We start from the raw sequence: 18120 nt of genomic DNA on the forward strand, positions 1-18120 counted from the left end.
GTGCGGTGTGTAAACTGCACATGAAAAAACGGCCCCGACAAAATGCTCCTGATAAACGAGTCAAAAGGGCCAGCACCGTCATATTGATTCCCGACATTTAGGCTCCCTTCAAAATGGCTTCTGCCTTTATGACTCCCGACAAATAGGCTCCCGTCATTTTGGCTCCCTACTAATTATCTCCAGTCAATTCCACTCATGACAAAGCGGTCCCTGTTAATAAGGTTCCTGTAGACAATAAGTCTCTTCGTGGAATCACATCATTCAATATGATGTTTGCCAGTAGAACCCTTAATCAATGCTCTTCAAATGTGTAGTTGTTTCAACTTTTGAGCGATTTCCGATAACCGGAAGTGGGACTTGTTTTACACAGTGTTTCTTCCAGACTTTATTCTCCGTGAGGGGGGGGGGGGGGGGTACTTGATATTGTCGGGGGGGGGGGGGGGGTCGGTCAACATTTTTTGGGGTGGCGGACACTAGTAAAAGTGTATGCTTACCATATAAATTCCATCTCGTTCGGGGGGGGGGGGGGGGGCTGGGGATGCCTGGAAGAAACTCTGATTTTACATTTAGTTTTTCAAAAGCATATAACTTGAGTACTGTTTCAGATAGATAAACGAAATTTCACATGTAAGTATAAGATCTAATTATCTGCCTTCGTTCAAATTTTGAGTGATTTCCGTTGAATGGAAGTAGTAATTTACACTATTTCCCATTTCTCCAAAAACGAAAATGAATTTATTAAGTACTAATAATATTCCGCACTCTTATACGCAGATTGTTTAACACTCACTTAGTGCGCAATTCTTTTTTTTCTAAGAGATTATATTCTATTTTAAAAAGTTTAAGTAATTAAAAATTGATTAAAAATCATGTCTAGATCTAGACTCTATATCCCGCGTTTCCACCCCCAACCTCTCCCCCCCCCCCCCCCCCCCATAGACGCCGTAGTGTTTGGCCTATAATTCTAAAAGTAAAAGAATTCTCGAGAAAGTTTAGGGGAGATCACTCCCGGTTTGTTTATTTTGAAAATATTTTGTTATTGCTTAGTAGATTTCTAGTAAGTTAGTAGATCTACTAGTAGTCTAGTTCTAGATTTCTGTTTCTAGATCTGGCCTAAACCTCTGATTTCTGATCTAGATCTATCTAGAAACCAGTAACTAGATCTAGATTCTAGATCTAGATCTAGATCTAGATATAAATTTAATTTAGTTTAAGACTAAGACTCACTAAGACGACTAAGAGACCTAGCCTAAGTCCTAAGTTAAGTTAAGTAAGACTGTAAGTCACTGTAAGACGATAAAAATTAATCAAGACTAGATTTCTAGAAGAATAATCTAGATCTAGACTCTAGATCTAGAAATCTAGATTAGATCTAGATTCTAGGTCTAGAGGAGAGTCTAGATCTAGAAATCTAGATTAGATCTAGACTCTAGGTCTAGACTCTAGAGGAGAGTCTAGACTCTAGATCTAGACTCTAGAATCTAGATCTAGATCTAGTTAGTAGCTAGAGTCAGAGACTGGTCTACAGTAACAGTACAGTCTACACTCAGTAGTCTAGTCCAGGGGCGTAGCGAGGGGGGGGGGGGGGGGCGGGGGGTGCGGACTGCAAATCGAAAACTTGAAAGTTTGTCCCTGGGAAGGGTCTCTATGCCTCATTAAGTGCCGCACCGGGTGACACCCGACCTCGCTACGCCACTGGTCTAGTCTACAGTCTTAAAAACATGAATTGGCTAGTGTTACACTGCTAGTGGCTAGTAGCAACAACTGTAATAAATAAATTATAGGCCTAATTAATTAAATTAATAGGCCTAGTTTATTTAGTTAATAGTTTTATCCGTTTATACTATACTATACTTAGATCTATAATTCTAGATCTATTTAATATATTATTTATAGTTATACCGTCTTATACGCTACTAAATAGATCTAAAATTCTAAAATACAATTATATTACTATATTACTATTATTACACTAGGCCTAATATAATTTACCAAGTAATAGATGGCCTAGGCAATAGGCCTTGGATAATTATAATATATCATTATATTAGGCCTAATAAATAATTATAGGCCGCCTATACAATTTATTTTCATTAGTCATCATCAGTTCTAAAATCATAGTAGTAGATGATAGTAGACCTATTATTAATTATTTATAATATTATATTTAGAGAACGTCTATTTGTAGTTAACTACAAAGTACAAACAGCTTTCAGAAGGCTATAGATCTAGATCTATATAGTTCGCTATTTTAGGCATTAGCCTTAGGGTTCAGGGTTATTTAAGAATCACAGAAAAATGCCTTGTAAGAGTATGAATAGCTTTCTAATGAAGACTATTAGTAGTGAACTACTAATATCCGCAGACGATTGAAACAGAAACTGATCAATAAACTCAAGAAATCAATGTTTAAAAAAAAAATAAAAACTGCAATTTTTTAGAGTGTTGTAGCCTAAAATATGACTTCATTTTAGGGGTGGGGGAAATGTGTCTGGCTTTTTTTTTCGATGAGGTGTGTGATGTACTTACTCTTGATTTTAATGGCAGACATGTTTATGATTGTAATTTTTTCTTAATTCACAGAAAACCTTTTGTAATTTCTTTACTTCAGTGAGAGACATCCGTGTAATGTGTAATGGTGTACTTTTGGCCACAACCAGTGCAGACTGTGTGATCACACATTGTAGGTAACTATTGTAAATTAGAAATTTTTTGTTACTTACCGTAGGCCTAATATAAATTTATTTTAACTTATCAAAAATCTATTTTAAGTTTATCATTCCCCAATACTTAGCCTAACTTAAACAGTTTAAAAGGTTATTCAATTACAAACATAATGATGTATATTGTATAACATGTTGGAATAAACACAATAAAAGCATGCTAAAAATAGTGTTGAAAATGCAGGGGTAGGGAAAAGCTGATTTGTCCGATTTTTCTCGGCATCGTTATTGGCATTGGCTTAGCTAATTTAGGCATATCAAATGCATTGATGTTAAATCAGTTTATACATAAAAGGATACCTGTCTGCAAAGTTCATCTCACCACCAGTAGAGCTAGTGGTTGATTGAACTATTTGACACTGCAGATTTCTGATTACAGATTACATATTCTTATAGCAGTGGTGCCTCACACCATTGTAAAAAAGTGCCACTGCATTATTATAGATGCCTCTTACTTCAGCTAAACCTAAGGTGTCAGTGTCATCTTATTTTATTGTGAATTTAAAAAAATTAAATATGGCTTCAGTTTAATTTAGAGGCCTAAGTACTAGTACTTAGTACTACTAATGCTAAGTAGTACTAAGTACTAGTTCTTACAATTTGCCTAACAATGTTTGAGCCAGAATGTTTTGAGATGTTTAAAATTCTAACAAACTGCATAAGTAAATTCATAGTTTTAGTTGCTAAAAGACAACAAACTTTCAGATTTTTAAATTTATTGTTTGCAATCAGGATTATGAAATGGGCAACAACCCAGCGAAGGATAGTTCAACATTGAATGCAGGTAAAACAAGTTCATGATGTTCATTTTTTTAATTGGTTGGTTAAATGAATTAATCACTACAGCCTCGCAGCTAATAAATTAAAAAATAACCTTAAACTCCGGTCTATTATTTTGATGACATTTCTAAGATTAATATGTTTGTTATAGAAAAAGTAATAAACTTTGCATTTTTGTTATTATTTAAATTATCAATTAAAAAAATGTAATTTATTCCTCTTTCAGAAGGTGCGGTGTCTGCCGGCATCCAGACCACTGTGATGTTACCTGATGGTAGTCAGAAACAGATGATTGTTTACACTCAAATGGACGCATTTCAAGTTAGTTTGTTTTGGTTCATTTAAAAGGCTGGTAGCATAGCCTAATACAGTATCACATTACTGTATTATGTTTTTTTTCTGCCAATATCACTATTTATGCCATTCGTATTGAAGATAAAATTAATTGCCCCTATTAAAGAGATGCAAATAATGGTAATATAACTGCCTGCAGTATTTAGCCTAATGGTCTCAGTTTGTAACTTGACTTTTTTTCAGTGGAACATAGCTTAGGCTGACTTTAGGCTGTTGCTAAACCTACTTTTTTTACCGTCATCATGGTAATAATGGCTGCCAAAAGCATTGATACCGGTTATCATATTTTAACAATGTTTTATGATCATTTCAACCACATACTTGTCATCATTATTTTTGCATATTAATCAATGAGGCTGATCTAGTTTTAACAATGGACAATTAGTGTTTGATGTCAATTTGCCCTTTGTAAATTTTCTTTGGCCTAAAAGCTGAGAATATCGAGCAGAACATGAGGTGTGAAAAACGACAATTACTGTATTTAATAATATTTTGACCAAACTCAAACCTTGCCATGACAAATAAAAAATTATATATAACAGCTTAATAAAATAATTTCATTAATTTAAAATATTCAACAGGGCAAAAAGAAAATTCATTAAAAATATAACCTGATATAGATAATTTCCAACTAAGTCCGCTCATTTAGCCTGCAGTGTATTTGAATCGAAAGAAATATAGCAGATGAAACATTTCTACTGAACAGTCAATTGCTTCTCAATAACACTAACTATAATAAAACTAAACCACTGATTCAGTCATAGCTACCTTGCTAATTTTTAAAAAAGCGATTTTTTTTTTTTCAAAAATTATTTAAGAGGCTACAGAAAAATGTAAGATCTGGTCCATCCACATATTCTCAGTTGCTTCACTCTAGTGTAAAATTTGACAAACTTTATAGTGTACGATAAAATTTTTTTATTAATTTGAATCTCATGTCTTACTAATTATAATGCTATAATCATAGTTTAATTACTGTGTTATCAAACAGCTGAAAACGTCTTGCCTTGGACCTGATTATCCCCATCTGGACTGCTACAAGGTGGTGGTCAACTTCCGCGGCAGAACGCCGGTGGAGGTGCTAGACCATCAGGAGTTTGACCAGGAACTCCTGCAGCAGGCTAAAGACATAAGCATTGTTCCAATTAGGTGAGCATGTCACGGGCTTATCATCATAATTAATCCACTCAGGTGTGGATGAGCATTATGTAGGCAGCCACACGTATTATTTTAAAACAGTAATTTACATTTATGTGAAATTTTTTACCATTTTTAATTTTCTTCTCATATTCTACTTTATTCACTTAAGTTTCCCCATTCAGCAAAAGGTTTATGATTTTCAGTATTAATATTGTTCAATATTGTTAAAACACTTCTATTAAAAATGTTGTTGTTTTGAAATCCACAGAAAAATAGCTAGAGCAAATTTGTTTTTCTTAAAAAAGTGAATTAGTACTATTTAATTTATGTTTAATAGCACTAAAATATAGAAAGCATTAATTATTTAAAAAAAAAAATTAAAGATATAATTCTGTTAAAGGTCAATGTCAATTACAGCTTCAGCTTCTTTTTAATTGAAACAAATCAGTTTTGGTAGAAGTGGTATAAATCTAATTCCTCGTAAACAAATCAGTTTTGGTAGAAGTGGTATAAATTTAAATTCCTCGTTTCCCCTATGACACACTAAGCAAGCAAGAGGAATGAAGTGAAAGTGAAGCTTATAAATACAAAACAAGGGATAAACCCATGGTCTATTTATATCTTACTCTGTCTTGTTTCAGTGCTAATGAGGGTGTACTGGCTGATAACATTGACCTAGACGGTGCCATACGGCACGTTCAGTAAATTGTTCTTACTTTTGGTAATCAAATTGAATATGCTTTACTGATTTATTATTGAGATTTACAACTGTTTTATTTTAATATGCAAAGTTTTCAATCATCTTGTTTTTTAATTATATATTGTATTTTTTAAATTTTATTTTGTAAATATACTGAAGATTTTTTTTTTATAGCCACTTGTTCCTGTTTTTTTTGTTGCTTTTTAATAGGGCCTACCCTATGTGTTAGAGATTAATTTGCTTGTGTTTATCCAAACTGTGTAAATAATTTTGATTCATGAAACTAGAACTACATGATCTATAAACCACTGTAACTCATGTTAAAACTGTGGTTTTATTTGTGATAATTAGTAATTTTATGGGATCGCAAACATCACAGATTGTGAGAAAAATTTCCATGAAATTATCTTTCATGCTGCGGCAAGATAAGCTGGGATAAAAAAAAACTAGAAATAATTAGATGAACTAGTGAATTTATAACACATTGGTACACGAAATATGCAATTGTTGTCTAAATCATGTAGTCGTTGATGACAAACTAATTAATCTAAGCTTTCCAGCAGTTACCTCCCTTCTAGTAATTCCTCCTGATTCTCCATGTTCTCAACCATTAAGTTTATAGCACTACTCCCTCCATACATGTATTCAGCCTTAAAACAGTATAAAACAGTCGGTCATTGTTAAATCTACTGCTATTCTTGAGAAACAAAACATGAGAAAATCATTGTTGTTGACAGCACAAATAAATCAGTCCGCTTTTAATCAACTGCTTTAATTAAGAAAGAAAAACCTTGACAAAAATGATTGTAGTAGCCATATAGAACTTTTCTCCTGAGAGAATCCAGTGTAGTTCCAAGACTCTACAATACATGTATGTTATCATGTCCCAAGACTTTATGATACAGGGATTGTGCACATACAAATTTGTGGGTGCTAGACCTGTTTCTTGTAGACACAGCTGATTGTTTCCTAAATGCCATTTTCCCTTTTGTGAAAACTGACATGTGTTGCATCATACATATAGATACAGTATGAATAACATTCAACAAAAAAATGCTTCTGCTTATATTAGTTGTATTAATAAGTTGAAGCACACAGCGCTTTACTTTAAACATAGTATGAGGCTTAAATTTAATTCCAGTACTGGCGTACAAATGTCCAAAAAAAATTTTTTTATTCCTATTATTATTTAAAAAAATAAGTTTTCATGTATTAACTTTTAAACTTGAAAAAGAATAATCAGAAAGATAAAAATTGTAATTTAAAATTATTTACTCTTCATAGTTGTAGACTTTAAAAGCTGGTGCTGTGATTAGTGTGTTAAAAATGAGAAGTGATTTCTAGGATGCTTGTTGCTGCAGTTATAGTATAGCATAATGTTAGATTAATTTATCTATTGAATTGTTTGAGGGATGAACATTTTATTAGTTTTAGCATGTCTTTGTTTCTTTGCTAAAAATGACACAACATTTGTAACCTAGAAGTGTCTGTGTAAGGTAACTCAAAAACCAACATTTATTTATTATCTGAGTAAAATAACATTTTTAAAAATTATAAAAAAATGTTACTAAATATATTTATTTTTAATATATTGTGGGTCTACTTATTGACATGAGAGGGGGGGGGGTGGTTTTATGATTATTTCTTTTTATTTTTACATGAAATAATTTTTTTTTATATACATAATATGTTTCTAAACATTGTATGGAGTATAGGTGGGTAAAGTGTCACATTTTTGTGATACATTATGTGTTTAGAATCACTAAGCACTTACAACATTACTTGTATTCAACAATATAAGTGCAATGTTTTGGTACCCTACATGTATATGATCAGCATTGTTGAAAGGCTCAGATTTTATTTTATATTTACCTGCTCAATAACCCTGTTTGAATGGATTTCACAGATGCCTTTTTTAAGTCATAATTCATTTCTTATTTACATTTTACTTAATTGCTACATAAATTTTATGTTGTGCTTCTGATTCTTGTTTTCAACAATTTGTATTTTAGTTGGATGTTAACAAGAAACAAGGTTACATAGTTCCTTGTTTTAGTGAAACATGATAATAGATGTGTTTGTCTTGTTTATTATTATGTTTATTTTTTTTCAATTTGATAATAGACATAATCTTTTTACACTTACCATAAAACAAAAAATTTTATAGTATTTTTTTAAATACAATGATACCGGTGTCAGTTTTTGTCAAGATATAATAAATTTCTCTTGCTCATGGTATGGTGTGTTTATTTTTTTCTCCCTAAAAATATTCAAGTTAAAATGTTTAACAAAAAAATACAACAAAACATTGCCATTCTCCAGCCCAGGTTGTACATGATATTTGACATGATATTTGACATGATATTTTACATGATATTTTACATGATATTTGACGTGATATTTTACATGATATTTGACGTGATCCAAGGGTTTTCAAATTATCATGAAAACAGTGAAAGACACTTGTCCAAAGTTCAATCGCTTTATCGGACATATTTCTAAAATAAAACATCATGTAATTAATTAAGTAGAATCTTAAAATTTAAAAAAAGTATTAAGTATTTAATAATTGATATTAGTCTATAAATACAAAAATTTGATATAATTTTAAAATACAGCTCATATTGTTTTATATGTTTCTTGAACAAGTCTGTATTAGACTTATTTTTCCCGCATATTTTTCCACTTATACCCAAGATCCACGGGGCAGATGAAGTAGAATTCATCTGTTTCACTTACCTTGGCATACAAAGAAAGAATTTCTCTATGCCCAGCCCTATTTGTTTGCCTTAACTACGCGATAGATCCAGCTAGAAGAACATTTGGATGTCATAAAACACTCGTATTGCAGCTAAAGGGAGACAATTCAGTAAATTAAAAAACAAAAATAATGTCATTGTTACTTCCCTTTGTCCACTGAGTTTCTTATCTGTTAACCGAACAATACTTTTCCCCAACCTTAGCACACAGAGATTATCTTGTAATGTACTCTAATGTCTAGGTACCTGCAATGACCGAAGGTATGCTACTACTGGGGAGACTAAAATTGAAGTCAGAAATTGAACGAATTTCTTAACCCCCGACCAGAGGCGTAGCTAAGGGGTGACGGGGGGTGCGGACCGCACCGGGTGACACCATTTAGGGGGGTGACACCAAAGCAAAAAATAGCAAAATATATAGAGAATCGCTTGAGGGGAGGGGGATGCAAATCGAAAGTTCGAGGGGGGTGGGGTGCAAATCGAAAATTTGAAAGTTTGCCCCCGGGAAGGGTCACTACGCCTCTGGGGGGGGGGGGTGACACCATTAAGTGCCGCACCGGGTGACACCTGACCTCGCTACGCCACTGCCCCCGACCCCTTTTCGTAACATCGTCCCACAAATGTCACCCGCCTCCCCCTCACACCCCTAACCAAACAAAGCATCACTCAAGCATACATTAAAAAAAAACTGGTAGGTAGGCCAAGATCTCGATCATATTATCATTGCGGCAGGGTCAGAATTAGTTAGAGTTGTAACTTTTTTATAACAATTATATATATATATATATATATATATATATATATATATATATATATATATATATATATATACATATATATATATATATATATATATATATATACACACACATATATATATATATATATATATATATATATATATATATATATATACATATATATATATATATATATATATACACACATATATATATATATATATATATATATATATATATATATATATATATATATATATATATATATATATATATATATATATATTAAATACGAATAAACAGCAAAAGTTTAGTCGGAAGTGCTTTAAAATACCAAGTGTGAAGTTAGAATTTCTGAAACCCGCTCAATACAAATCTTTACAAAGGTCGGCACTCTTTCAACTATACGATGTCCCGTTTCTTATTTATCTCATACATAACATCTCTTTTTGGTTCCTTGTTACTTTCTCGTGTACGAAGTATAGAGAGTGTATTGTAATTGTGCAAAAAAAAATCGATATTTTTACAAATCTCGACCTTTTTCACCTCCCCGAGTATGAAACACATAGTTTTGCAATTTTGTTCATGTGTGTGTGTGTGTGTGTGTGTGTGTTGATGAAATTTCATAGATAAATATTATATAAAATGTGTAGTTCAGTACCAACTTTTCAGCAATTTCCGGTAATCGGAAGTGGAACTTATTCTACTTTCAATTTTTCAAAAGCCTATAACATGAGTACTGTTTCAGATAGAAAAATTAAATTTCACATGTAAGTAAACAATCTAATTCTCCGCCTTCTGTCAAGATGTAACAAACAGAAGTGTGTACTACGAATGTCCCCTACCACTGTACACCTTAAGGGGTCTTTGCATCCTATTTATTCCTGCTTTTTGTATTTGCTTCTATGGCAATAGTCCTTCCAAAAACAAACCACAGGATAAACGGTCTCAGTACAAACGGTCTCATAACTAATGAAATAAGGACAAACTGTCTCAGGATAAATGATCTCAGGACAAATGATCTCAGACAAATTTTCCCACACAAAATATATCAGGACTAATGATCTCAAGGAGAAATGAAATTGTCAAATGATTTTAAAAAATATCTCACGGCCAAATATTCATAGTATTTAGAATGATTTTAGTTTATATGAATATTTGTTATTGATTGTCACATGGTTTTCATTTAACTTTCAATTTTTTCTCTTCTCAGCTTTAAGAACGATTATTACATATGGCTTATTTTTTCTGGTTTGTTTGTCTTGCTTAATTAAAAAAAAAATAGTTTACCGTGCAATTTGTGTTTGATTAATGAGAGGTGTAATTTTAGCATGACGTCAATTTTTAGTAAGGATAAAATATCTTCTGAATTATGTAAATCTTTTGACTGTATTGCTAATGTACCTGCGGGGTAGCCAACATTTGATAGTATTACTTGTAGACTTGTTCAAAAGATACTCGTACTGAATTCATTGGTCTCTGAAGCACTATTAAAATAATATTCTGTAATTTTATTCGAAATAAGTAGGTTCCTTCTCTCTCCATAAATAGGTAGTTAAGTTCTAAATGAAAAATTGTTCTCAATAAAATAAGAAGTAATGGTAATCAATTTTAAGTATTATAAAAATAGTTAAATATCACTAAAACAATTTTCTATGCACCATTCTTTATTGAATGAAAACATTTGCATCAAATTGTCCTTTAACATACAATATATATATATATATATATATATATATATATATATATATATATATATATATATATATATATATATATATATATATATATATATATATATATATATATATATATATATATATATATATATATATATATATATATATAAATTTTACAGTCATTTTAAAACCATTAAATTAAACAACGGTACCAAAATCTTATTTTATCAGCCATTAAATTAAAACAACGGTACCAAATTGAAATTTATCAGCCATTAAATTGATACAACGGTACCAAATTCAAATTTAGCAGCCATTAAATTGATACAACAGTACCAAATTCAAATTTAGCAGCCATTAAATTAATACAACGGTACCAAATTCAAAATTAGCAGCCAATGAATTAAAGGCCCAGCACCAACACATTTTTTTTCTATTCTATTTATAAGAATACAACAATATCATGTACAACTTGCAACCGGGATAGAAGATGTAGTTAGAAACACCACTTCTTCATATGTGCTGCTGTCTAAGTTGGGGTCTTTAGGAAGGGACGCTAATCTAACAAATAGGAGCCCTTAGGAAAGGGCGCTAATCTCAGAAGTGGGAGCCCTTAGGAAGGGGCGCTAATCTAACAAATAGGAGCCCTTAGGAAAGGGCGCTAATCTCAGAAGTGGGAGCCCTTAGAAAGGGGCGCTAATCTCAGAAGTGGAAGCCCTTAGGAAGGGGCGCTAATCTCAGAAGTGGAAGCCCTTAGGAAGGGGCGCTAATCTCAGAAGTGGGAGCCCTTAGAAAGGGGCGCTAATCTCAGAAGTGGAAGCCCTTAGGAAGGGGCGCTAATCTCAGAAGTGGAAGCCCTTAGGAAGGGGCGCTAATCTAACAAATAGGAGCCCTTAGGAAAGGGCGCTAATCTCAGAAGTGGGAGCCCTTAGGAAGGGGCGCTAATCTAACAAATAGGAGCCCTTAGGAAAGGGCGCTAATCTCAGAAGTGGAAGCCCTTAGGAAGGGGCGCTAATCTCAGAAGTGGGAGCCCTTAGGAAGGGGCGCTAATCTCAGAAGTGGGAGCCCTTAGGAAGGGGCGCTAATCTAACAAATAGGAGCCCTTAGGAAAGGGCGCTAATCTCAGAAGTGGAAGCCCTTAGGAAGGGGCGCTAATCTCAGAAGTGGGAGCCCTTAGGAAGGGGCGCTAATCTAACAAATAGGAGCCCTTAGGAAAGGGCGCTAATCTCAGAAGTGGGAGCCCTTAGGAAGGGGCGCTAATCTAACAAATAGGAGCCCTTAGGAAAGGGCGCTAATTTCAGAAGTGGAAGCCCTTAGGAAGGGGCGCTAATCTCAGAAGTGGAAGCCCTTAGGAAGGGGCGCTAATCTAACAAATAGGAGCCCTTAGGAAAGGGCGCTAATCTCAGAAGTGGGAGCCCTTAGGAAGGGGCGCTAATCTAACAAATAGGAGCCCTTAGGAAAGGGCGCTAATCTCAGAAGTGGGAGCCCTTAGGGAGAGGAAATGGGGGGGGGGGATTAATTTTCCGCATTTTGTTTATTCTGGTTTACCGTGATATAAATACAACTAACGATGATGACAATGGCAATAAAGACGGGGACCAGCCAGACGTAGCCTTTACTGCTGTCAATGTTACCGCCATGACCACTCTCCACGATTCCTGAGTATTTATTGTTCTCTTGATTGATTGTGTTGCTTGCTGTTTCTTCTGTTGAAAAAATACATCTGCATTTTAATCCATTAGGTAGGTTCAAAAGAAAGTTTTACAGTTTCTTCCAGGTATCTCTTCGGGCGCCACCCCCCCCCCCCCCACAGAAAGTCTACCCCCCCCCCCCCCGAACGAAATAGAATTTATTTTGTAAAATATATACTTTTGACAGTGACCGCCCCCCCCCCCCTCCGATAATTTTAGTCCGCCCCCCCCCCCCCCCCCCCCCGAAAATTTCAGCCCCCCCCCCCCTGCAGAAAATAGTCAGGAAGAAACACTGAAGTCTTAATGCATGTCTATGATTCTCAACACAACGCTATACCATTCTATTCTATTCTATTTGCAGATCCTGTCGTACCATCAGTTTTTGAAAATGTTCCTGCAGATTTATAATAGTTGTTGGCATGTCTATAAAGTAGCTACATTTATAATAGTTGTTGGCATGTCTATAAAGTAACTAGATTTATAATAGTTTTAGCATGTCTATAAAGTAACTAGATTTATAATAGTTGTTAGCATGTCTATAAAGTAACTAGATTTATACTAGTTGTTAGCATGTCTATAAAGTAGCTACATTTATAATAGTTGTTGGCATGTCTATAAATTTACTAAATTTATAATAGTTGTTGGCATGTCTATAAAGTAACTAGATTTATAAAAGTTGTTAGCATGAATATAAATTTACTAGATTTATAATAGTTGTTAGCATGTCTATAAAGTAGCTACATTTATAATAGTTGTTGGCATGTCTATAAAGTAATTAGATTTATAATAGTTGTTAGCATGAATATAAATTTACTAGATTTATAATAGTTGTTGGCATGTCTATAAAGTAACTAGATTTATAATAGTTGTTAGCATGAATATAAATTTACTAGATTTATAATAGTTGTTGGCATGTCTATAAAGTAACTAGATTTATAATAGTTGTTAGCATGTCTATAAAGTAGCTACATTTATAATAGTTGTTGGAATGTCTCTAAATTAACTAGATTTATAATAGTTGTTGGCATGTCTATAAAGTAACTAGATTTATAATAGTTGTTAGCATGTCTATAAAGTAGCTACATTTATAATAGTTGTTGGCATGTCTATAAAGTAATTAGATTTATAATAGTTGTTAGCATGAATATAAATTTACTAGATTTATAATAGTTGTTGGCATGTCTATAAAGTAACTAGATTTATAATAGTTGTTAGCATGAATATAAATTTACTAGATTTATAATAGTTGTTGGCATGTCTATAAAGTAACTAGATTTATAATAGTTGATGGCATGTCTATAAAGTAACTAGATTTATAATAGTTGTTGGCATGTCTATAAAGTAACTAGATCTATAATAGTTGTTAGCATGTCTATAAAGTAACTAGATTTATAACAGTTGTTAGCATGTCTATAAAGTAACTAGATTTATAATAGTTGTTAGCATGTCTATAAAGTAACTAGATTTATAAGAGTTGTTAGCATGTCTATAAAGTAACTAGATCTATAATAGTTGTTAGAATGTCTATAAAGTAATTAGATTTATAATAGTTGTTAGCATGTCTATAAAGTAACTAGATTTATACTAGTTGTTAGCATGTCTATAAATTAACTAGATTTATAATAGTTGTTAGCATGTCTATAAATTAACTAGATTTATAATAGTTGTTAGCATGTCTATAAATTAACTAGATTTATAATAGTTGTTAGCATGTCTATACATTAACTAGATTTATAATAGTTGTTAGCATGTCTATAAATTAACTAGATTTATAATAGTTGTTAGCATGTCTATAAATTAACTAGATTTATAATAGTTGTTAGCATGGTTATACATTAACTAGATTTATAATAGTTGTTAGCATGTCTATAAATTAACTATATTTATAATAGTTGTTAGCATGTCTATAAATTAACTAGATGTATAATAGTTGTTAGCATGTCTATAAATTAACTAGATTTATACTAGTTGTTAGTATGTCTATAAATTAACTAGATTTATAATAGTTGTTAGCATGTCTATAAATTAACTAGATTTATAATAATTGTTAGCATGTCTATAAAGTAACTAGATTTATAATAGTTGTTAGCATGTCTATAAATTAACTAGATTTATAATAGTTGTTAGCATGTCTATAAATTAACTAGATTTATAATAGTTGTTAGCATGTCTCTAAATTAACTAGATTTATAATAGTTGTTGGCATGTCTATAAAGTAACTAGATTTATAATAGTTGTTAACATGTCTATAAATTTACTAGATTTATAATAGTTGTTAGCATGTCTATAAAGTAACTAGATTTATAATAGTTGTTAGCATGTCTGTAAATTAACTAGATTTATAATAGTTGTTAGCATGTCTGTAAATTAACTAGATTTATAATAGTTGTTGGCATGTCTATAAAAGAACTAGATTTATAATAGTGTTTAGCATGTCTATAAATTTACTAGATTTATAATAGTTGTTGGCATGTCTATAAAGTAGCTACATTTATAATAGTTGTTGGCATGTCTATAAATTTACTAGATTTATAATAGTTGTTGGCATGTCTATAAAGTATCTAGATTTATAATAGTTGTTGGCATGCCTATAAAGTAACTAGATTTATAATAGTTGTTAGCATGTCTATAAAGTAACTAGATTTATAATAGTTGACTGGAGCCGATGTATAAAATAAATTACTTCGACTCTAACCTATACAATGACTTACTCCGACACTAACCTATAAAATAAATTACTCCGACACTAACCTATACAATGATTCCGACACTAACCTATACAATGACTCCGACACTAACCTATACAATGACTTACTCCGACACTAACCTATACAATGACTTACTCCGACATTGACCTATAAAATGACTTACTCCGACACTAACCTATAAAATGACTTACTCCGACACTAACCTATAAAATGACTTACTCCGACACTAACCTATACAATGACTTACTCCGACACATTCCTGGTGTGGTCCAAGTTCCGTTGTTCTGTTGGTTGAGACAAGAAACGAAACTGGGCCCTTCAAGGACGTAACTCTTGTGACATACCATAGTGCAGTTGTCGCCCACCCCGTTGGTACACGGTAACCAAACACCATTGCTGACGTCAGGGGGTTCTCCGCAGATAATTTCTGTTTCATCAGTCCGTGAATAGAAAAAAATGTTAGTAGTCTCCGACTCTCTTAATTATACTGTGTAACAGTGGCGTAGCGAGGTCGGGTGTCACCCGGTGCGGCACTTAATGGTGTCACCCCCCCCCCCAGAGGCATAGAGACCCTTCCCAGGGACAAACTTTCAAAGTTTCGATTTGCACCCCCCCCCCTCAAACTTTCGATTTGCACCCCCCCCTCAAGTTTTCGATTTGCACCCCCCCCCCCACCTCAAACTTTCGGTTTGCACCCCCCCCCCCTCAAGTTTTTCTCTATATATTTTGCTATTTTTTTGCCTTGGTGTCACCCCCCCTAAATGGTGTCACCCGGTGCGGTCCGCACCCCCCGCCCCCCCCCCCCCTCTCTACGCCCCTGCTGTGTAATATTTGTCAATTTAGCGTGTTGGAGATAAGTTTAGTTTTAGATGATATCGTTGCAATCTCTTGGCTTAAGTTTTAAATAAAATGGTTGGGATAGTTAAACTGAGCCATCATAGGGTTGGTATAGTAAACATTTAAATCGTACCAGACTATCAGCTATGATGGTACTTATCATACAGCTGGGGTTAGTGAATTGACTTCAATATAAATGGCTTAGAAGCGTGAACAAACGCTTGTAATTACCTTGGCAAAATCCAGCGCTGGTGTATCGTCCGTTAGCCAGGCAGGTGATGTTTGGATCTCCAATCACTTCGTAATTAGAGTCACAGGTTAATGAGCACGTTGACCCGAGTGTCCTCTCACACCCTGTCCATGTGCCATTCTTTACCTCATGTGGCTCGCCACAGAAAATACTATCTGTTTGTGGTTATTATGTGAAAAAAACTTTACCTCATGTGGCTGGCCACAGAAAATACTATCTGTTTGTGGTTATTATGTGAAAAAAATAAATAACACACTTGGCACAAGCGTATGGAATTAGACACAAAATAATTAACTAGGCACTCGTTCTACTAAATCGAAAAATAAAAAAAAACAAGTTTCGTCGAAGCATGCATAGAATTTCTATACACTCATAATACAGGACACTAAAAAGTGTGTGTGTGTGTGTTACTGCTAGTAGGCATTGACCGGCTGTGTAGAGATTATCCGGAAATTTTTAACGTTGTCCCGCAGCTAACGAGCCTCATCTGCCCGAGGCTTCGAACTCGAGACTTTTCGGTTTAGCAACCATGAGCTTTACCGACACGACCACGCCGACCTCTAGAAACTACAATGACTGGGTTTATTGAAGAAGTTACATAAACTTCAAAATGTTGCAAGGACAACACTAGAGCTAATGTTTCCTTTTCTATAGTGGAGTAATTTTTCTGGTTGTCATTCATATTACATACCCTAACATTGTGACAGTAGAGAGATCACAGAACCTAACATTGTGACATATAGAGATCACATACCCTAACATTGTGACAGTAGAGAGATCACACAACCTAACATTGTGACATATAGAGATCACATACCCTAACATTGTGACAGTAGAGAGATCACATACCCTAACATTGTGACATCTAGAGATCACATACCCTAACTTTGTGACATATAGAGATCACATACCCTAACATTGTGACATATATAGATCACATACCCTAACATTGTTACAGTAGAGAGATCACATACCCTAACATTGTGACAGTAGAGAGATCACATACCCTAACATTGTGACATATAGAGATCACATACCCTAACATTGTGACATATAGAGATCACATACCCTAACATTGTGACATATAGAGATCACATACCCTAACATTGTGACATATAGAGATCACATACCCTAACATTGTGACATATAGAGATCACATACCCTAACATTGTGACATATAGAGATCACATACCCTAACATTGTGACATATACAGATCACATACCCTAACATTGTGACATATAGAGATCACATACCCTAACATTGTGACATATAGAGATCACATACCCTAACATTATGACATATAGAGATCACATAACCTAACATTGTGACAGTAGAGAGATCACATACCCTAACATTATGACATATAGAGATCACTTACCCTAACATTGTGACATATACAGATCACATACCCTAACATTGTGGCATATAGAGATCACATACCCTAACATTGTGACATATAGAGATCACATACCCTAACATTGTGACATATAGAGATCACATACCCTAACATTGTGACATATAGAGATCACATACCCTAACATTGTGACATATAGAGATCACATACCCTAACATTGTGACATATAGAGATCACATACCCTAACATTGTGACATATACAGATCACATACCCTAACATTGTGACATATAGAGATCACATACCCTAACATTGTGACATATAGAGATCACATACCCTAACATTATGACATATAGAGATCACATAACATAACATTGTGACAGTAGAGAGATCACATACCCTAACA

At 33.6% G+C, this 18120-nt stretch overlaps 1 protein-coding gene across 2 annotated transcripts; it reads left to right on the forward strand.

Moving 5' to 3' along the window:
* Nucleotides 1-1021: 1021 nt before the first annotated feature.
* LOC131929598 (uncharacterized) lies at nucleotides 1022-7877 on the forward strand. 2 transcript variants are annotated; one of them, XM_059285889.1, is made up of 6 exons: nucleotides 1022-1057; nucleotides 2584-2683; nucleotides 3456-3507; nucleotides 3730-3824; nucleotides 4849-5006; nucleotides 5639-7877. In XM_059285889.1, exons 3-6 carry the CDS (start codon nucleotides 3465-3467, stop codon nucleotides 5700-5702), a joined length of 360 nt encoding a protein of 119 aa, XP_059141872.1. In that variant the 5' UTR covers nucleotides 1022-1057; nucleotides 2584-2683; nucleotides 3456-3464; the 3' UTR covers nucleotides 5703-7877. The 2 variants fall into 2 exon arrangements, with proteins under 2 accessions (XP_059141872.1, XP_059141871.1); XM_059285888.1 differs by lacking the exon at nucleotides 1022-1057 and having other exon boundaries at nucleotides 2529-2687.
* Nucleotides 7878-18120: the final 10243 nt, after the last annotated feature.

The sequence above is a fragment of the Physella acuta genome, unplaced genomic scaffold (assembly GCF_028476545.2).
Source record: "Physella acuta isolate Inbredline_101_S28 unplaced genomic scaffold, ASM2847654v3 ptg001654l, whole genome shotgun sequence".
Lineage (NCBI taxonomy): Eukaryota > Metazoa > Mollusca > Gastropoda > Physidae > Physella > Physella acuta.

Excerpts from the sequence above, each read along its gene's own strand:
- LOC131929598 (XM_059285889.1), top strand. The coding sequence starts at position 3,465 with ATGGGCAACAACCCAGCGAAGGATAGTTCAACATTGAATGCAG. Across the intron at positions 3,825-4,848 it reads CTCAAATGGACGCATTTCAA|CTGAAAACGTCTTGCCTTGG; the intron begins GTTAGTTTGTTT and ends GTTATCAAACAG. Across the intron at positions 5,007-5,638 it reads ATAAGCATTGTTCCAATTAG|TGCTAATGAGGGTGTACTGG; the intron begins GTGAGCATGTCA and ends GTCTTGTTTCAG.